The sequence below is a fragment of the Bubalus bubalis genome, chromosome 1 (genome assembly GCF_019923935.1).
Source record: "Bubalus bubalis isolate 160015118507 breed Murrah chromosome 1, NDDB_SH_1, whole genome shotgun sequence".
Classification (NCBI taxonomy): Eukaryota; Metazoa; Chordata; class Mammalia; order Artiodactyla; family Bovidae; genus Bubalus; species Bubalus bubalis.
Genome location: NC_059157.1, coordinates 6584432 through 6605581, shown reverse-complemented (window position 1 = coordinate 6605581; position 21150 = coordinate 6584432). Strand labels below are relative to the sequence as shown.

Below are 21150 nucleotides of genomic sequence, written 5' to 3'. Positions count from 1 at the left end.
GACTGACCCTGCTGCAAGATAAAGCGGCAGAGTTGAATGAGGCCCATCGGGAGGGAGGGAAGATGGTGCTGTAGGCCTGACATGTATTTATCCAGGCAGGGCCCCGCTTTACAGGACCTCGAGGAATAGGAGCACAGGCTCATCAGGTGATTCACCCAGTGTCCACAGAATTGAACTACATATTTAGAAGCACATAGTCTTTCTCTTACCACAAAGAGTAAAAGGAAGTAAAAGAATAGAACTGGGAGACAAGAAAGAGGATTCAACGAAGACTCTACTGCAAAAAAGAAAGGCCCCATTAATAACCTAACTTTTCAAAAAAAAAACTTTGAGACTGATATTGTATTGGCCAGTAACATTTTAATTAACATATTTTTCAACATCTAGATTTTACAGATAATACGTTTAAACTTTTAGTACTAGACAAAAATACCTAGTTCCAAAACTTGAAAATTCCAAATATCAGTGTTTGAAAAAAGGTATTAAGAAAAAAAAAAAAAGGTACATGTAAAAAGCTTACATGAAGAAAAAAAATTTTTTTAAGAAATTAATTAAAGAAAAAAGGTCCATGAAGAACTGTGGTTGCAAAAAGAGCCATGTAAGAAATTATTGTCCGTGTCAGTCTCTTGGTACTTATGTTAACAAGTATTGGTTTATGCTTTGTCTTGAGAACTATTAGGTTATTTGGAAGCAATATCATTTCTCATTTTTCTTTGTTGAATTACAGTCCCATTATACATGTGGTATTTCTGCTCAAATTTCACATTGGATATATGCTGGGAGAAGTTAATAAAAATGATTTCCTCTAAGTTCTAGTTACTGAATGATGGTTAAACATGTTCTATGAATTCAACATTCAACCAACATGTGAAGTTTTCTAGCATATATCACTTTTTCCTCAAGAAAACCATAGGCCATCATTAAAATGTTTTAAACCTTTGCGATTATAAATCTGGAAAAGGTCCAGTTCAGTTCAGCCTCTAGTCCTGTCCAACTCTTTGCGATCCCATAGACCGCAGCACACCAGGCTTCCCTGTCCATCATCAACTCCTGGAGCCTACTCAAACTCATGTCCATCGCATTGATGATGCCATCCAACCATCCAATCCTCTGTCGTCCCCTTCTCCTCCTGCCTTCAATCTTTCCCAGCATCAGGGTCTTTTCCAATGAGTTGGTTCTTCACATCAGGTGGCCAAAGTATTGGAGTTTCAACTTCAGTATCAGTCCTTCCAATGAATATTCAGGACTGATTTCCTTTAGGATGGACTGGTTGGATCTCCTTGCAGTCCACGGGACTCTCAAGAGTCTTCTCCAATACCACAGTTCAAAAGCGTCAGTTCTTTGGTGTTCAACTTTCTTTATAGTCCAACTCTCAAATTTTTTTTAAAAAACGTTATCTGATGATACATGCTGACATTTTTAAAGGATGAAATGATCTGATGTCTATGATTTTCTTCAGTAAAATGTGGGAGTGTTGAGAAAATATGATAGATAGGCCTCTAGTTCCTAGTTTATAAACTGAGTGATAAGTAAATGGAGATTTATTATTTCATTCTCTCTATTTTTATAGACAGGCTTCCCTGGAGGCTTAGTGATAAAGAATCCATCTGTAACACAGGAGAAGCAGGTTTGATCCCTGGGCCAGGAAGATCCTCTGGAGTAAGAAATGGCAACCTATTCCTTATTCTTGCCTCGGAAATCCCATGGACAGAGGAGCCTGACAGGCTATAGTCCATGGGGTCGCAAAAAAGTCAGACACAGCTTAGTGACAAAACAAAAACAATAACAAAAACAACTTTTATTGACATTTAAATTTTTTGTGATTAAAAAGTTACAGCACCAGAAGTAATCATGAGACCATTTTTACAGCCTCCTCTAAATGGTAAAAAATTTATCACCATGTTTGGGGGTAAGCTTTTTCTCCAAGGAAATATTAAATATGTTTTTTAGATTTTCTTCTATTTCTTTCTCATTCAGTGTCTTAAACTCTACCAAATCTGTATTGTCCTTATAATTGAATCTCCTGTAGGTGAGGGTGAAACCCACTAAGCAATGAACACCTTCTGGGGTCTGCAAGGAGCAAAATGACTTGCTTGTAAACACAGATGCTGGAGACTCTTGAAGGTATGTATTCACAGACTCAAAGTCTTTAATTGTTCGAGGTTCAAGAGTAAAAGAGTAGATTTTCCGATACTCATTCTTTTCCAAGAGGTCAGAATCCAGAAAGTCTTGGTTTGGGATGTACTGCTCTCTTCTGATTTGGTCCAGGTACCAGGTTCCTCTGTCTTCAGTCAAGCGGAAGATGCAAGGCGTCTGGGGCTGGTACTTCCCAGAAATTAACTCTAGAGGCTGCCACATCTGGTAAGAGCGTCCAAATCCAGCATCAGCTATGTAGTCCCTGCCGTCGATGGTCACCTGCAGCAGGAGGTGAATCATGGCACTACTGTATTTGTCGGTGAATGGGTTGTACACATACCCTCCCAACATAGTGGTCTCAAAACCAATCATGGTCAGAGCCCAGTACAGAAGGTGGTTGACTTGGAGACACCACCCACCCCGTTTCCTCCTCACAATTTGATCAAAAATGACCTCCAAGTCCAATTCCATGGCTTCCCCACAGTGGATGTTAAGGTTCTCAAAGGGAATGGCTTGGATCTGATGCTGAAGAATGTCAGTTAATGTTTCCAAGTCCAATTTGTCCCTCGAGTTCTTATAACCAATTCTTTCAAAATATGCTTCAATGTTCATGGTTCCTAAAGGAGAGGAAAACAAAACAAAAGCAAATATATTGCTTTTATACTTGGATTTCTTTGATTAGCTTGATTATAACAGATGTATTTTAAATATAATATTTTAACAGGCCTTTAAATATTTAAGGCATAATTATAAGCCTTTTGTGTGTATGCTTTTGCTGTTTTAATGCCTTTTGCATCTACAAGTTCACAAATGAAGAAGAAAAGTATCACTTCTTCCATGTTTTGAGCATGAGAAGTTGGAAATCCAGATGAAGTGATGAGTAAAATCACAAAGAGCTTACATGTGGTTTTCTTGGTGGTGAGTAAGGAGAGGTACAAATTGGCATCAATGAAAATAGAGTTTACAAACAATCTAATATAAACAGGAGAATGATATAATAGGGTACTTGACCTGCTCAGTTTCCTCTTTAGCTGAACTTTACAGAAATTTCCCTACTCAACGAGTCAGTTTGTTCACAAACTGATTTATTCATTTATTCAGTAAATGGTTTGCTGAAATTTTATTATGTATAAATTACTAATCTAGTGATTGCTTGTCTTAAAAAAATCCTGTATTTTATGGGGGCTAGTATGACACAGATAACGAAATGAATGAATTTTAAAAACACATGCAATTTCTTAGATTGGGATCCGTGCTCTGGAGGAAATAAAGTGAAGAAGGAAGATAAGACATGCACAGAGAGAGCTTCAGTTTCCAGTAAGGTGGGCAGAGAAAGCTTCACTATAATTTTAAGGATGGGAGAGAAGGAGCTACGTCCATATGTGTGGGAGGATCACTTAGGAAGAACCAGAGAATTTTTAAAAAGTCTTAAACCGAAACCTGCCTAGAATGTCCAAAGAACATTCAAGGAAGCCAGGAAGAAGGGAGCAGAGGGACTGAGAGGAAGCCTGGACTGAGATGAGGCCTGGCCTTCCGGCTCTTCCTCTGAAATGAGAAACCACTGTTCGAGGGGCAAGGGGAAGCCTGCACTTTGGGCAAAGTGCACCATCGTCCAGTTGATGCATATGGACAGGGACCTGCACACACGGAGCTGAAAGAAGAGACACGTGGCCCAGCCAGGAGCAACGCAAAGTACCTTTGCTCCAGGACCAGTGCTTTGCTCATGGATGGTGTGTGGCCTGAGTCTGCTCTCTGAGACTCTGCTGAGGGACTCTGCTGAAGCCTAAGCAGGTGCTTTTCCTGCAGGGCCAGAAGCTGGTAGGATATTTGCCCAAAGCTAGTAGGAGATCTTGCTGAAGAATAGCACCCACCAAGAATTTAATGAGTTGAGGAAGGAAAAGCAGGAGAAAGAAAGATGGGAAAAGTCATCAATCAGGTCTTAAGCTATATCTTGCTTTTCTGGTAAGGTGAGTCAAACAAAAAGTCCTTATTTTGTAAAATTCCATGTCGAAAAGGTTTCTGTCCATTAATCACTGATTGTAACGGTGGTGTATTACCTTTGGTAGGATGACATGGCCTGAGGTGAGAGGCTTAAAAAGGCCTGCCCTAGGTTAATGGTGATAAGCTATGTATTTCTGTTGTCCTTAATGTCTTTTCTTTCAGATTCACCTAGTTCTTTGTTTTAATCAGTTATTCTTCCCATTTTGCTAGTGTCTCAACTTTATTCTTGGTATCTGTAATCTGACCTCCAAATCTCTTAAGCTTATTTCATTTCTTCTCAACTTTATATCTATCGGTTTCCTTTCTCAACATCCGTAGAAGCCAAAAACTCGACATCAGACAGGGAGAGAACAACTGGTACTGAGCCAGACCACCTCAGACTCTCTTCTGCTTCTATATCCAACCAGTGCTGGGTAAGTAAGGAGGGCAGGTGATGCGGAACAAAGAAATAGGATTTGGACCTGCCTAACCATTTCATTTCAGAGAAGGCAATGGCACCCCACTCCAGTACTCTTGCCTGGAAAATCCCATGGACAGAGGAGCCTGGTAGGCTGCAGTCCATGTGGTCACTAAGAGTCGGACATGACTGAGTGACTTCACTTTCACTTTTCAATTTCATGCATTGGAGAAGGAAATGGCAACCCACTGTAGTGTTCTTGCCTGGAGAATCCCAGGGATGGGGGAGCCTGGTGGGCTGCTGTCTATGGGGTCACACAGAGTTGGACACGACTGAAGCGACTTAGCAGCAGCAGCAGCAGCAACCATTTCATTTACGAGTGGGTTAACCCACCTTCTTTTATTTGGAAATTAATGTATACTTTTTAAACCTATATTTTGATTTTAAAGTTTTTTTCCTTGTTCCTTCTTTTTTTAAAGATATGATGCTAACTTAGAATTTAGTAACCTCAAGTCCATTGAGAAGAACCCAGTATTGGAACCTGAATGCAAGCAGCATGTGATAACCAAATTATTCCTCCATGACTAAATAGAAGAATGATGAACTACTGAAGCTAAGATAGAAGGTGAAATATGGAGCCACTAGGAAGTAGCTGTCAGGATAAAACTGGATGAAAACTCTGCAACGTTTATACATTGACTTGGAACTTAGATGTGCACTGATATACTGCTTCATTTCACTTGATCATAAATACAAGAAAAGAATAAAAGGAGGCAGAGAGAACACACTGAGGGAGTCAGCTGAGATGTCTCAGAAAAGCAAACCTTTCTATGGAAGTTCGATGTAGATGGATTCTCAGCTTTAATTCAAAAGACTTGGAATGTTTCTTCTTTCTGGTTCACAATTTAGAAATAATAGAAAAATAGTTTTAAATATATCATAGTCTTCCTTGAAAACAAAGAGCAGTAGTTCTGCTGGGACACGAATAGGAAGAATGTTTTAAAATCACAAAACAGAAGGAAAGAGAGTGAAATGGCCATCTGCACTGCACAGGGACACAGCTGGATGTACAGCCACAGGCAATGGAAGCGACATGGGTGGGCTCTAGCCCGCTTCCTGGGGTTTAAGTCACAGGAGGACCTGAGCACAATGGGCCAGGCAGTCAACAAGGATGGGGGAACCCTGTTCAGGCCCCTGATCGATACTACAAGTTTTACCAAACACATCAAAGACCAGCATGTAAGGGAGCACCTGTCTTCCTTTAGCTATTAAGTATAATTGCGACGGCTTCCCAGTGGTGCGGTGGTAAAGATTCTGCAGGCCAGTGCAGGGCACTCAGGAGACCCAGGTTCTATGTCTGGATCAGGAAGATCCCCTGGAGGAGGAAATGGCAAACCACTCCAGTATTCTTGCCTGGAGAATCCGGTGGACAAAGGAGCCTGGCAGGCAACAGTCTGTTCAGTTCAGTCACTCAGTCGTGTCTGACTCTTTGCGACCCCATGGACTGCAGCACGCCAGGCTTCCCTGTCCATCACCAACTCCCAGAGTTTACTCAAAGTCATGTCCACCGAGTCAGTGATGCTATCCAGCCATCTCATCCTCTGTCGTCCCCTTCTCCTCCTGCCTTCTATGTGGCTATAGTTCACGGGGTCACAAAAGAGTTGGACGTAACTGAGTGACTAAACAGCAGCAACAGCCAACACGTATACACTTACAGGGTTACCTCCCCGTAGCCTGTGCAGATGCAAGTCAAAATGACAAACTATGGAAGAGAAAGGCAGAATCGACTCCTTATATTATAGGACAGAGTAGAAAAATTGTGGCTAAACTACTTTAAAAACATGTTTTAAAGGTGACTGAAGTGAAAGCCATTCTACCCGCTGACCTCTGCCTTGGGTGCAGAGGGTAAAGAACAGAGCCTGCTCAGAGCGCCCTGCTCGGGCCCAGGGTGCTGCGGACGACTCGGGACTGAGGCTGGTGTGGGGGGATGCTGAGTGTTGGCCACTGGGGTCCCCTCAGGTCTGTCCGACCACCTGGCTGTGCCCCTGACTGGCTTGGCTTCAGGACCTGCACATGGACTCTTTGGCAGACCTCCTGGGGGCTCCTGGAGTGGCTCTGCCCTCCTGTGTGGAGAATCAGACGTGTCGGGGGCTTTGTGTCCTCTCAGGACAGCCCTTCATGGGGACTCACCGGCGAGATGCCTTGAATCGAGAAAAGACTCTGGAGTTGTGGTTCCCACCTGGGCTGGCACTGGGGGGCTTGCCCAGGCGCCCTTCCTTCATGAGGCACTTGCTCACCGGTCCGGACTCAGGTCTGAACCTGCGGAACCTGACAAGTCACGTCAGTGGCCACCGAGGAGAGCTCTGTGGGAGAGAGCTAAGATGGACAGGGTGAGGCAATTTCTAGAGGGCCCTGAAAGTCAGGCCAGAGAGACTTCTTCTGTCACCGAATGAATGCCCGTTGCTTCGCCGAATGGACAAAGGCCAACAGTCATCAGGCTGCTGCAATGTATCCCTAAGTGACATGGTTCTTCAGTTACCAATTACCTCTCTGATGTAGCCCCGGAGAGCAGGTTGAGATGAACACCTCAGCTCCCAGTCTGGGGTCTCTACGTCTTTCACATCCAGCAGTGGTTTCAATTTTTTAATTTTATTTTACTTTATATTTTATTTTTGAGCTAGAGAAATCCTGATTCTTTCCCCAAACAAAATTGTAAGCCAAAGTCTAAAATAGAATAATTGAAAACAGGTTGGTCCAGAGGCAGTCTGGCCCTGAGATGCTGCCCTCACAGCTCAGGGGTGCAAGCAGCCAGGGTGGTCGCAGACTAAGTTGGCGTCTTCCATCCCAGCTGCCCGCACTTCAGACAGGACCGCCTGGAAGAGCCTGAGACGGTGAGAGCGAGTGGATTTTCTTCCGGTATGTGTTTCACATACTGTCTGTTTCCTTTACTCTGACTCAGTGATGGCATCCCACTGGATTAACACTAAGACTCACTCCCGACCCCAGGGCAGAGGGGCATCTGCTTGATCCTGGGATGGAAGGGAGCTGCGAGGCCAGCCCTGCTCAGAGGCCGTCGGACGCCACGCCTTAGCTCACCGAAGGCCCGCGGCTCCGCCAGGGCTCCGCGCTGGAGCTGCAGAGTCAGGCAGGTACTGCGGGGACCGCTGAGCAGGCCCCCAGAGCCCGTCTAGAGGGCAGAAGCCGAACAAAGCCAGACTCCGGGACAGAAGTACGAGGGAGTTGATAGTTTAAAAAACAACTCTCATTTTGAGGGAAGGAATGGAGGAGGAACTAAAGTGAGGTCCCAGGGGCAGGGAGTGAGGCGCCGAAGTCACACTCTGGGCCACAAGCAGGGGCAGTATCTCCAGCCAGCCTTTCTGCCGTGACTGGAAGTGTTAGTTGCTTAGTCGTGTCCGACTCTTTGGACACCATGGACTGTAGCCCGCTAGGCTCCTCTGTCCATGAGATTCTCCAGGCAAGAATACTGGAGTGGGTTGCCATGCCCTCCTCCAGGGGAGCTTCCGGACCCAGGGATCGAATCCCTGTCTCCTGCATTGCAGGCAGATTTTTTACCAACTGAGGCACCAGACGGGAAGCCTGTCTTGACTAAACAGATTATTAAAAATTGGTGTGACAATCACAAGACCTAACTAAACCATTTAAAGTGAACAATTCAGTCCTTTGGTACCTTCACAACTTGGTGCAGCCACCCTTCTGTTAAGTTCCGAACTCTCTCACTTCCCCAGTAAGACCCCAGTCTCGTGGGCAGGTACTCCCCAACCCCTCCCGCCTCTGCAGCCCCCAGGTGCCTCCCTGTCTCTCTGAGGGCTTCCAGCTTCAGCTGCTGCGAACAGCGCTGCAGACAGAATCTGTGCCCAAGTGCTTTTTCCTGTATCTGATTTCAATTCACTGGGTATGAGCTTAGAATAGAGCTGCCCAGCTGAAGAGTAGGATTTAGAGATGCTTCCAGTGGCTTTTCTTTCCCTGTGCTCTGAGTTTCTTTTCCTCTCCTTCCCACCCCTTCCCTTTGTTGTTCAGTCGCTCAGCCTTGTCCGACTCTTCGCTATCCCATAGACTGTAGCCCACCACACTCCTCTGCCCATGGGATTTCCCAGGCCAAGAATACTGGAGTGGGTTGCCATTTCCTTCTCCAAGGGATCTTCCTGACCCAGGGTTCAAAACTGTGGCTCCTGCATTGCAGGCAGATTTTTTTTCCATGAGCCACCAGGCAAGCCCTCCCTTCCCTTTTCTTACCTGTTTTTTTGGTGTCGAAGCTTACTGCAAGGACCTGTGAACCAGCCCAGTCCTAGGGGGCAAGTGGCCAGCCCAGTGATCTTCTGGATGAAAAAAAAGAAGTTGCCTGGCAAGCCAAGCCCACAGCCCCTCTTCACGATGCTGAGAGCGCAGGCGGGCTGCGGAGCCGCCCGTCCAAGGAGAACAGCCAAAGAAGGTCAGACTCCGTCAGCAGAAAGGTCTGAATGTTTGTTTTGCCTTTTATTCCCTTTTGAGGAGAAGTAGAAACTCAGATTTGTGGGTGTAATCTACCTGTTTTTACAATTGGCTCTGAACTGTTGACACCTGTCAGGGCCAAACAAAATAAGTCTCTGGGTGGGATGGGACTATATATATAGTTGGCGGGTAACAACTTTCTTCTGAGTGCGAGAGGGTGGGATCAGCTATTGTGTGGCTGAGAAAGTAAACAGTAACTCAAGGGAAGGGAAAGTTCAGTGATCAGAGAGCAAGCAGGCACATGGTTTTTGTGGACACAGGGCAGGGCAGGGGAGCAAAGTCCAGAGCAGGGAGCTCACAGGGCCCCTGGCATTGGAGCCGTCTGCCTCCACAGGCTCCTCTCTCCTGCAGAACTCTGCTTATCAGTGCCCAGGGGATGCTGTTGTCAGCCTGCCTGACGGTGAGAGAGTTGTCCCTGGCATGTATGGCTCCTGGAGAGCCTTGGGCCCCTCCTTCTATCCAGAGAAAACCTCCCAAGAATTCCCTTACACTGTGCAGACAGCGCAACCCAGCCTCCCTGGGTGTTTTGGGACCAATAGAGAACTTCTGATCCCTTAATGCCGGAGGAGCCGGAGTGACCCTGAACTTGCAGCCTGCAGGACTGACTGAGCCCTTGGGGACACGCTCAGTTAGGTTCAGAGAAGGTGGACATCCCTGTTGCAATTATCCGAGAGGAGAACGCTGTCCTCTGAAACACGTGTTGTACACATTAGCTATCTTTTATATATTCCTTTAATCCTCACAACAGACTTTCTAAGTAAGCTCTCTTATTAGCTCCAGCGTTCCGAGGGATAAACTGACGTTTAGAGATGCTTCTGTGTCCTGCCGAGTCTTCCCAGCTGGCGTGTTGCGTGGCTGTGACGCTAACCCTGACGGCTGCAGTGGGGGTCTGTGACCCCTCTGTTATCCTGCACAGCAATTACAGCGTAAGCACGTGTCAGGCAAACTTCCTGAACTGTCCTAGGACCTGAAATTCAGTCTCCAGTCTCCTGGACTCACATTTGAAATAGGATCAAGCCCCAATTTCCAAGCGTAAACAGGTCACTCACCGAGCTCTCTGGGACCCACGACCAGGAACCAGGGTGATGGCCACCCTTCCACTTCCTGGCCCAGCCCAGGAAGAGCCTTCCTTCCTGTCTGCAAAGCGCTCCGCCCCTTGAGTCTAGTTACTGTCACCCCGGAGCTCTGGGAAATGTAGTCGTGGGGACTTGGGTTGACCCTGTGCCCCTCCTTTTCCAATGTACCCTGGTGAGCCAAGGCTCCGGGGTTCAAAGGGGAAGGACCTTGTAGTCCACACAGTTCTTACTCTTAGGCAGCCTGAATATGGATGTCCTGTGTGTGCTGTGGGAGGTTAGGGTTTTGAGAGGCTCCAGGAAGCGCAGACCCATTAGCCTAGAGGAGCAGGAGGACATGGATGTTTTAAATCACTGCCCCCTCCCCAGGTTATGACAGCATTTCCTCATCAACCTCCAGGAAGCCCCTAACTTTCGATTCTTCTTCCCCAAGAGGCAGTGTGTAATGTGGTCTAAATGTGTCCACATAGAAGTTATGAGAGAGACATACATAATATGCTTTTGCTTCTGTGGTTCTGATTTATGTTAACGATATTAGCCCATCACTCTGCTGTCTCTAATGCATTTCCCTCTGTGTTGTTGTTGCTTAGTTGCTAAGTTATATCCGACTCTTTTGAGACCCCACGGACTTGTAACCTGCCAGGTTCCTCCGTCCATGGGATTCTCTGAGGCAAGACTACTGGAGTGGGTTGCCATTTGCTTCTCCAGGGGATCTTCTAGATCCAGGGATCGAACCTGGGTCTCCTCCATTGGCTGGTGGATTCTTTACCACTGAGCCCCCCAGGAAGCGTCATTTCCCTCTACGGTTTACTTCCGTAACTGTCTTCATGACACAAGTGTTGCCTTCTGCTCTCTCAAGCACTGAGAGTTCTAGTCTGTGCCTCTGGTATGACTCAGCATGAACTTGGAACTCTGCCTGAAGGCTTTCTCCTGGCCTCTGCTTGGGCGGGTCAGACGGGCCTGCCACTAACGGCCCTGGAACACCACTCAGCCCAGAAATGGGAGTGGCAGCATCCGTTTCTAAGCATAAGCAGAGCCTGGCACCGATATTTCCACTGCTCTAGACAACTGCATCAATACTGTATCCAGAGCGTGTGTGTATTAATCGTGTAGTCACGTCCGACTCTTTGCGACCCCGTGGACTGTAGCCCACCAGGCTCGCCTGTCCATGGGATTCTCCAGGCAAGAACACTGGAGTGGGTTGTCCTTTCCTTCTCCAATATCTATAGTATATGAGGGTAACCCATTACTTTTGGATGCCTCATATCCATGGAGCATCTGCATCAGGTATAGTAGTTAAAAAGAAAAGAAAAAGAAGTAGCTTTAATGTGTTTGTTACTGACAAAGCACTGAAATGAAAATGAGGCATCTTATACAAGGCAGAATCTCCTGAATTCTCAGCTTATGTTACTCAAAGTGTCACAGACTCACTTGCATCATTATCACCTCGGGTTCCTGCTACAAGTGTAGGTAAGGTAAGCAGTAATCACAAGTGTAGGTAAGCTGGTGAGCCAGAATTGGATCTGCAGTTTTAACAAGCTCACAAGCTGAAGCTGATGCACACCGATATACTTTTGTAAAGTATATATATAAAGATCCCTTTAAGATGGCTAACTTTCAAGTTCAATCCAGATTAAGTGAAAAAAAAAATACATCGCAAATTCTTTGGAACATATAAAAAGGTTGGAGGGTTGACTGAAGACCTTCCACATTCTAAGATCTGTGTGTTTTTTATTTCCCTCAGTATAATTAGCTTACCTCCATTCAATGAGGAATAACGGCTGCAGTCTCTACTAGCAGGGCTGAAAGTATGCAGCTTCTGTCCTGTGTGAGTTAACACAGGTGGAGTTAAACTTGTTATAAGTGAAATTCCTTGTATTCATTACATTCAGTGGGCTTTTCTCCAGTGCAAAATCCTTGTTATTGACAAGGAAGAAGAGACCTGGAAAAATCACTCACCTAATATTCATTCAGTCATTTCTCTACACGTGAATTCTAGGTGGCTCCTTCAGTGACGGTCTTCATTTAAAATCTCCCCATGTTAGTTTATATTCACAGGCAGTGTTGCTTTGATAATTCACATAGATTGTCTATATTGTAGCCCTTCAGCGGTCATAGCTTTCTGATTAAGTTTTAGGTCTTCTTTATGTTTCAAACTCTTTCATATCCATGAGCTATGTTTAATCAATTACCCTTTTATTGAAACTCAGGTCGCACTTTGACAAGAGTCCTCAGATGTTTTCATCCTTCATTCAGTTCAGTTTAGTTGCTCAGTCTTGTCCAACTCTTTGCAACCCCATGGACTGCAGCACGCCAGGCCTCCCTGTCCATCACCAACTCCCGGAGCTTGCTCAAATTCATGTCCATCGAGTCGGTGATGCCAGCCAACCAACTCATCCTCTGTCGACTCCTTCTCCTCCCGCCTTCAATCTTTCCCAGCATCAGAGGCTTTTCAAATGAGTCAGCTCTTCATATCAGGTGGCCAAGGGATTGGAGTTTCACCTTGAGCATCAGTCCTTCCAATGAATATTCAGGACTTACTTCCTTTAGGATGGACTGGTTGGCTCTCCTTGCAGTCCACAGGACTCTCAAGAGTCTTCTTCAACACCACAGTTCAAAAGCATCAATTCTTTGGTGCTCAGCTTTCTTTATAGTCCAACTCTCACATCTATACATGACTACTGGAAAAAGCACAGCTTTGACTAGAGGGACCTTTGATGGCAAAGTCATGTCTCTGCTTTTTAATATTCTCTCTAGGTTGGTCATAACTTTTCTTCCAAAGAGCAAGTGTCTTTTAATTTCATGGCTACAGTCAGCATCTGCAGTGATTTTGGAATTCCCCAAAGTCTGTCAGTGTTTCCACTGTTCCCCATGTATTTCCCATGAAGTGATGGAACCAGATGCCATGATCTTAGTTTTCTGAATGTTGAGTTTTAAGCCAACTTTTTCACTCTTCTCTTTCACTTTCATCAAGAGGCTCTTTAGTTTTTCCTCCCTTTCTGCCATAAGTGTGGTGTCATCTGCATATCTGAGGTTATTGATATTTCTCCTGGCAATCTTGATTCCAGCTTGTGCTTCATCTAGCCCAGCGTTTCTCATGAAGTACTGGATTATTTCTAGGAAGCCATTTTCCTTATTTTCCTGGTAAGTCAGTGGATCCTTGAAAGCGCCCTTTGAAAACGTGCAGCCAAAATATTTCATGAACTACCATGAGCCACATTATTGTCAGCACGGCTAGGCTGAGTTTGCAGCCAGCTGGTTCAGGAAGACTTAAAGTGCACATTCCAGCTCTCTTGGTGTCAACCAAGTGAGTGGGGTCCAATTTTAAGATAATGACACTGTTGCTTGCTGGCTGCTGCTTCGGTGTGCGTGTCTCTTGGGTAACTGTTTCTCTGTGATTCATTTCATCTAAACCTCTGTCTTCTCTCATCTGTGTCTGCTCTGGGAGAGATTCCTGGATTCTCTCTTTAGGGTCTTTGAACCTAATATTTACGTCTTCCCTGTAGCTCAAACAATAAAGAGTTTGCCTGCAATGCAGGAGACCTGGGTTCGATCCCTGGGTGTTGGGAGGATCCCGTGGAGGAGAGAATGGCGATCCACTCCACTATTCTTGCCTGGAGAACCATGGACAGCAGAGACTGGTGGGCCATAAAGGGGTGGCAAAGAGTCAGACACGACTGAGCAACTAATACTAACCTAATGTTAATCAAGAGCATCCTGTCCTACACCCTAAATGGAGTCAAAGTGAAAAGTGAAAGTTAGTCACACAGTCGTGTCTGACTCTTTGTGATCCCATGGACTGTAGCCCACCAGGCTCCTCCGTCCATGGAATTCTCCAGGCAAGAGTACTGGAGTGGGTTGCCATTTCCTTCTCCAGGGGATCTTTCTGACCCAGGGATCAAACCCGGGTCTCCTGCACTGCAGGGGGATTCTTTACCATCTGAGCTACTAGGAAAGCCCAAAGGGAGTCAACTTGAATTCAAATTCATGACCCTGACCCTGACATACAGGCCTCAGGAACATTTGAGAACTAAAAATTGTTCTGTTTTTAGAGGTGGGAGGTAAGCTATTATGGTCTGTAGGGAAAATTATTGGGCTGGGGGTAAGCAGCTGTATCCTACCTAAATCATTATAGTTTTTTTCCTTCTCTTAAAACCAACTTCCAGTTTTCCTGTAGATCTTATTTAACAACCTCAATACTAGACTGATGAGTGGTGTTACCCGCCCTGGTGCTGTGTGGAGACAAGTTCCCATGGGCTGGTGTTATTTATCACAAACATCCGAAGTGAGCCTGGCTGACGTCACCTGCATTGATCTAACCAGCTGTGTCCTCCCACTGATACAGGCTATTTCGCCTCTAAATCTGCTGTGATAAAACCACTGGCCCAGGTCAACAAGGTGACTTCTAAAATGTCCTGTAACAGCCCACGTGGTTTGTCTTCAGTCGAGGTAGACCCACCGGGGTTCAGACCATGCTTTCTTGTCAAGGTGTCCTTGCCTGTGGGGTAGGTCCAGACAGTTACCAACTCAAAGGGAACGTTATCTTCTGTGTAGCTTTTCACTTTCTACTTGTACAGCCCTTTTTTTCAGCTGCTGTTATATGTCCAGCCTGGGTGCAGTGTGGGAGGAATCCTTTTAGACAACAGTAATAGTTTGCATGAAGTGCATAAAATAAAGAATCTGCTCATTTTGTTAAAAACGTAACATTTTTTTCTGTATAATTGTCATTTTACAGTGGATTTTAGTTGCAGTCTTTGAACCAGGAGGACAGTTTGTAGGTCAGTCTTCCTTACATAGTTTTAATTTAAAAATCGTCCCCTCGCCCCTGTTTCCTCCTCTTCCAATAAACACACAGAAATAGGGCATTCGTTTTACAGAGAGCTGTGCATAAAAAAGTTGGTCATATGTGTCAGTAGCTCAGTTGTGTTTGTTTGTCACCCCATGGACTGCAGCCCACCAGGCTCCTCTGTCAATGGGATTCTCCTGGCAAATATAGGAAGGGGATAGAATTTCCTTCTCCAGGGGATCTTCCTGACCCAGGGATCTAACCTGGGTCTCCTGCCCCTGCAGGCAAGATTCTTTACCATCTCAACCACCGGGGAAGCACAACATTTTGTCACAGATTAAAGCTTTTTTAAATTGCTTTTTTGCGCTGGATTCTTTTTTTTTTTCCATAAAATGAATGAAGAAAGTAGTGTTTCAACCTTTGGAACTATAAGTTCATATACTTGGTCTTCCTGTTTGAGTTTAAGCTGGTTTGAATCTAGCAGGAGGAGAAAGTTGCAGAGTGGTTCCTCTGTCTACTAGCGGGGCCCTCATCACTCAGGTCCCACAGCCCATACCTGAGACTCCTCCTGGACGACCCCGCCCCAGACTCCTCATGTCCAAACACTGAGTCCTGTTGATGTGTCCCGTCCGTTCACCCAGACAGTTTGCCTTCTGGATCCACTGTCCTGAAGCCACTTTTCCTCCTTCCTTCTCTCTCATCCTCCCCTCTGGCCTTAACTCACACCCTTGTCTCCAATGTTGACCCTATACTGGGCACTGCCTGTTCTTCCAGTGCTTGTTATCAAAAGCATAGACAATGTTTGTGGAAATGGTGCCAGACAGGAGACCAAAGTTTTGGTGAAGTTCCTTTACCCCAGCTGTGGTTTGCTCTGTGGCCTTGAAAAAGTAAACACCTTACTAGACAAGATGCTTTTGTATTCATTGGCCATTTTAGTAACTTAGCCCCAGGTCTGGGCCTTTTCAAGATTTGTTAGTGGTAAAGAACCTGCCTACCAATGGAGGAGATGTTAAAGATGCAGATTCAATCCCTGGGTTGGGGAAGATGCGCTGGAGGAAGAAAGGGCAACCCACCCTGGTGTTCTTGCCTGGAGAATCCCACAGATGGAGGAGCAGGCTACATACAATCCTTGGGGTTGCAAAGAGTACGGACATGACTGAAGTGACTTAGAATGCACGTGCAGCGTAGGTCTAACTGTTTGTTGACTGAAGTTGGCTGATCTAAACCGAACTTGGCTGGATTTGTGCATCTGCAGGTCAGCTCATCCAGGCTGGGCATCTCTCCTTCTCCTGTCTTTGTCATCCTCGGGAGGATGGTCAAGAATCAAGTTCTCAGGGTTGATCTCTATTTTCTCACTTGTCAAATCCCTGACCTGGATTACCATGTCTCATTTTCCATCTCTGCCCACCCGCCAAAGTTGTTCTCTCTGTATCCCCCTCCCAATCTATCCTTCCAACAGTAGAAAATGTTACTTTTTATAAATGAAAACCTCACCCTTAGTTTCTCCTTACCATCAGGCTCGAGGCTCCTGTCCTTCCATAAATGTTCTTTCCATCCCCTCACTCGCCTCCCGGCCATCCAGTTTAGCTCCTTGCCAATATGGTTTTCCCCTGATCCCAGGGCTTTGCATATGCTCTCCTCCTGCCTGTAGAGCTCGTCTCCCTATCCGTACTTCAGCCACCTCCCCATCAGATTTCTTCAAGTTCAGTAATACCCTTTCTTCAAGGGAGTCTTCCCTAACTCTTCCCACTGAAAGGTTGCTGCTGTGAGCCGTGTGTTACGCTGGGATTCATGACCTCCACAGGAAAAGAGTTAGATCTGGGGTCAGAGATGAGGCTGACATAGACATCAGTAGGGGAAAGAAAGCGTGTCCACTTGCTAGTTTTTAGCAAGGCATTTTATGTCTGTTGGCAAGCTGCTAATCAGTTAAGAGAGACCGCAAAGCTGAGGGAATTTCACCCGGCCCGTCTCCCACAAAATGCACTTTTGAGACAGGATGGCACAAGGTGTCCCACAGCCATAAACCATTGACATGAATACTGGTTTGCTGAGCCATTATTACCCCAAGGTTTGAAAAAAAGAAAAAAAAAAAAGTTGCTCTTAGGAAGAACCGATTTCATCAACAGAGAAGGAAATAAAACATCCACCACTTGCAATTTATTTCTTCCTGCCACTTGGACACCTCTGGCCTTCCTGCCCATTACCCTTTCACCATCAGCTCCCAGAGCACCTCTGTAATTCACGCTCATATTCATCAGGCTTCCTAGGTGGCTCGGCGGTGGAAAGTCTGTCCCTGCAGGAGAGGTGGGTTTCAATCCCCTGGAGAAGGCAGGCCATCCACTCCATATTCTCGCCTGGAGAACCCACGGACAGAGGGGCATGGCAAGCAACAGTCCACAGGATCGCAAGAGAGTCGACGTGGCTCAGTGGCTGAATGACAGCATTCATCAGATTGTCAGTTCCTATTTGATTTCTCTGCTGGACTGAAAACTTCATGGAAGCCAGGTTGGTGTCTGGCTCATGGTTCTTTCCCAGTACCAAAAGCAGTTGGTTTCCAGTCACTAGTGAATGGATAATTGAAAAGTGGTAGAAGGGGCCTGGCTCTGTCATAATCCCAAGATGCTGATATTTCCTCAGATTTGGAGAAGGTTTGGACTGCAAGGAGATCCAACCAGTCCATCCTAAAGGAAGTCAGTCCTGAGTATTCCTTGGAAGGACTAATGCTGAAGCTGAAACTCCAATACTTTAGCCACCTGAGGCAAAGAACTGACTCATTGGAAAAGACCCTGATGCTGGGAAAGATTGAAGGCAAGAGGAGAAGGGGATGACAGAGAACAAGAGGGGTTGGATGGCATTACTAACTTGATGGACACGAGTTTGAGCAAACTCCGGGAGATGGTGAAGGACAGAGAAGCCTGGTGTGCTGCAGTCCATAGTCATGGAGTTAGACATGACTTAGCAACTGAACAACAGTCTCTAATGTTCATCAGCCCTGGCTGATGTGTTTACTTAGTCGTGAGGGCTTTCCAGGTGGCTCAGTGGTAAAGAGCTGCCTGTTAACGCAGGAGACATGGCTCATTCCTGGGTGGGGAAGATCCCCCTGGAGGAAGAAATGGCAACCTCTTCCAGGATTCTTGCCTGGAAAATCCCATGGGCAGAAGAGGAGCCCAGGGGGCTATGGTCTTATGGGGTTGCAGGAAGTCAACCCCATAATAGACAATAGACATAACTATTGCTCAAAGTTTTAAGGAATTTGAGACAGGATTATAGAATATGTTAAGAAACCCCAAAAATTGCCTGATGGACTGGGCTTTGCACATCCACTTTGAAGAAAATTTACCTCTGAGAAAATAGAAGCTTTTAAATTATACATAAGTGATTGAGGAACATGAGATAGAAATGAAATATGAACCTGAATATGGTTATGCAGAATCATGAGGCTCTAAAGAAAGCTTTTTATATACTATTATCAAATTATCAAACAGCAGTGGAAAACCACCCCCCACACAGGACATAGTGGCACCTCAAAGTCATACTATTGTTTAACAGCAGCTAAATATGAGACTGTGTGTAAATAAATGTGTATGTGAAGATGTTTTTTAAAAAGTTGAAGGAATAATGAACCACATAACTTGATGGGTGTGAAAGAGAAATTTTATGTTTTAAATTTTACTCTAAATTATCCAGTTTTTCAGGTGCTTTTAATGCAGGATGAACTTGATCGACCGTGTGTGTTGTTTGTATTTAAAAAATCACTTTCCATACACAGAACCAGCTCATCATAAAGACTAAACAGTATATTTCAGAGTCAAAAATATGGTAAGTTACGTGGGGGAGAAGAACAGATCTCCGCCTAAGGGTTAAAGACAAACACATGCCCACAGATAATGAAGCCCTGGGCGCACTGCTGTCTACTCCAGTCATTGGAGCGTTCCTTGAGCACTCTCTGGGTTTAAGCCAGTCTGGAAATCAATTTGTCCAAAGCAAGTCATAATTTATGCCAAACTCATAGAAAAGACAGGTTTTAATTAACTTGGCAGACAGCATTCTCTCAGGAGAAGAAAATGTACGTTTTATTCTCAAAAATCAGTCTGGGCCTGTTCTACCATGGATGTTCCATGAAAAACCAAACAGCAAAACCATGCAAAAAAAAAAAAAAAAAAGAAACAATTTTTGCATACCTGAAAGCTTCCCCTATTTTAGAGCTTCCTCTTTTTCTGTCACTGTTCAACACGCTGTAAAATAAATACAGTCACCTCTGCAGTAGGAGCTGCTACCCAGGGTGCTCTGGGTTTCGGTCATTACTAGGAGTTGAAGTGGCAAAGAGCATCTTTTCTCCAGAACCCTGAAGGCATTTTGGCATTGGGCAATCGGGATCTAATGGAAAGTGCATTAACCTGACACTGTCTTATAATTTTAAATGATTTTCAGTGTCTTATTCTGTAACCAGAGGTTGAAGAATGTCAGGGAAAGAGCATAAGATATAACTACGTAACTCATTACAGACAGAATACAACTCGGAAGATAATTAGATGTGAAGACAATTAGAGTCTAACTTGCCATAATACCCTAGTTCCTCTGGCTCTCAGTCAATAAGGCTGACTACATTCCTTGGGCATTTTCTACAGGTGGGGCAGTAGATGGCACCTTCAGCCTATTTAAAAAACAGTTCACTGGCTGGCTGGTTTGCTTGCTTTTTTAACCAGACACGACTTAGTGACTAAACAGCAGCAAACCACACTTGGGCAGAAGACAAAATTGCTGCTATTTAGTTGTGTCTAAATAGACTGTAGCCCACCAGGCTCCTCTCTGTCCCTGGGATTCTCCAGGCAAGAACACTGGAGTGGGTTTCCTCCTTCAGGGGATCTTCCCAAATCCAGGGATTGAACCAGTGTCTCCTGCATTGGCAGGTGGACTCACCACTGAGCCACCAGGGAAGCCCTAGAAGACAAAATAGTTTGGTGCATAAGTTCATAAAGCAAGGCCATTGTCATCAGAAAGTCATTTTAGAAGAGCACAAAGCCATTTAAATAGAGCTATATAAAGAAGCATTTACAAATAACAACAGAAAGAGACTTTGTCTCTCTGTAGATCCAAATTATCTAGTAATAAAATACTTTCGGGTTTCCCAGGTAGCTGAGGAGATGCAAGAGATGCAGGTTTGATCCCTGGGTTGAAAAGATCCCCTGGAGGAGGAAATGGCAACCCACTCCAGTATTCTTACCTGGAAAATTCTATGGATAGAGGAGCCTGGCATACAGAGTCCATAGGGCTGCAAAGAGTTGGACACTCAGCAATTGAGCACATAAAATGCTTTCAGGGTTTTACAGAAGTCTGCCTGGGACTAGCCTTAAAGCAATTTGTCCAGTGACCCTGGCTGGACACATAAATTTTATAAAGTTGTGTTTGATTGCCTGGAAACTACTTTACCTAGCTTCTCACAAGTGGAAAACAAACTGTTGCTGTTCAGTTGCTCAGTCGTGTCTGATTCTTGCAATCTCACGGACTGCAGCACACCAGACTCCTCTGCCCTGCACTGGTTCCCAGAGTTATTCTGGGAGACATTCACTGAGTCAGTGATGCTATCGAACCATGTCATCCTTTGCCACCTGTTTCTCCTGCCCTCAATCTTTGTTAGCATCAGGGTCTTTTCCAATGAGTCGGCCCTTAACATCAGATGGCCAAAGTATCGAAGCTTCAGCTTGAACAACGGACCTTGCAATAAATAGTCCAGGTTGATTTCCTCTAGGATTGACTAGTTGGATCTCCTTGCAGTCCAAGGGACTCTACAGAATCTTCTTGGGCACTCAGTCTTCTTTATGGTCCAACTTTTACATCCATACATGACTACTGGAAAAACCATAGCTTTGACTAGACGGACCTTTGTCAGCAAAGTGGTGTCTCTGCTTTTTAATACATTGTCTAGATTTGTCATAGCTTTCCTTCCAAGGAACAAAAAGCATCTTTTAAAACAAACTATTGGATCTTAAAATGATCCCGTGGAGTGCAGGTCAAATACTCCTGATTCTAGATACTTGATGCTAGATACTTAATGGGATCTTTTAAAACCTTTTCAGCCATCAGACTCTCTTGATTCTAAAGGCTTAGCTTACTAACCACTTTGGGCATGAGGAAATCCTGCCACCCTGTGGCCACACCCCAAAACAGCAACCATAGTACTTTTTGCTCATCAGTACTTAATATTCTGAAAACTTGTTGAGCTCTAAATGACACGACCTCAAGAATTA

The 21150-nt window shown here is 45.1% G+C and overlaps 1 protein-coding gene across 14 annotated transcripts; it reads right to left on the bottom strand.

Moving 5' to 3' along the window:
- Window positions 1-1778: 1778 nt before the first annotated feature.
- On the bottom strand, window positions 1779-10210 carry LOC102403863 (arylamine N-acetyltransferase 1). Of its 14 annotated transcripts, none has more exons than XM_044925551.2 (4): window positions 10093-10210; window positions 8789-9035; window positions 6725-6910; window positions 1779-2753 (listed from the first exon to the last, which is right to left on the bottom strand). In XM_044925551.2, exon 4 carries the CDS (start codon window positions 2746-2748, stop codon window positions 1876-1878), a length of 873 nt encoding a protein of 290 aa, XP_044781486.2. In that variant the 5' UTR covers window positions 2749-2753; window positions 6725-6910; window positions 8789-9035; window positions 10093-10210; the 3' UTR covers window positions 1779-1875. The 14 variants fall into 14 exon arrangements, with proteins under 14 accessions (XP_044781486.2, XP_044781487.2, XP_044781506.2 ...); XM_044925552.2 differs by having other exon boundaries at window positions 6725-6897; XM_044925571.2 differs by lacking the exon at window positions 6725-6910 and adding an exon at window positions 5359-5427.
- Window positions 10211-21150: the final 10940 nt, after the last annotated feature.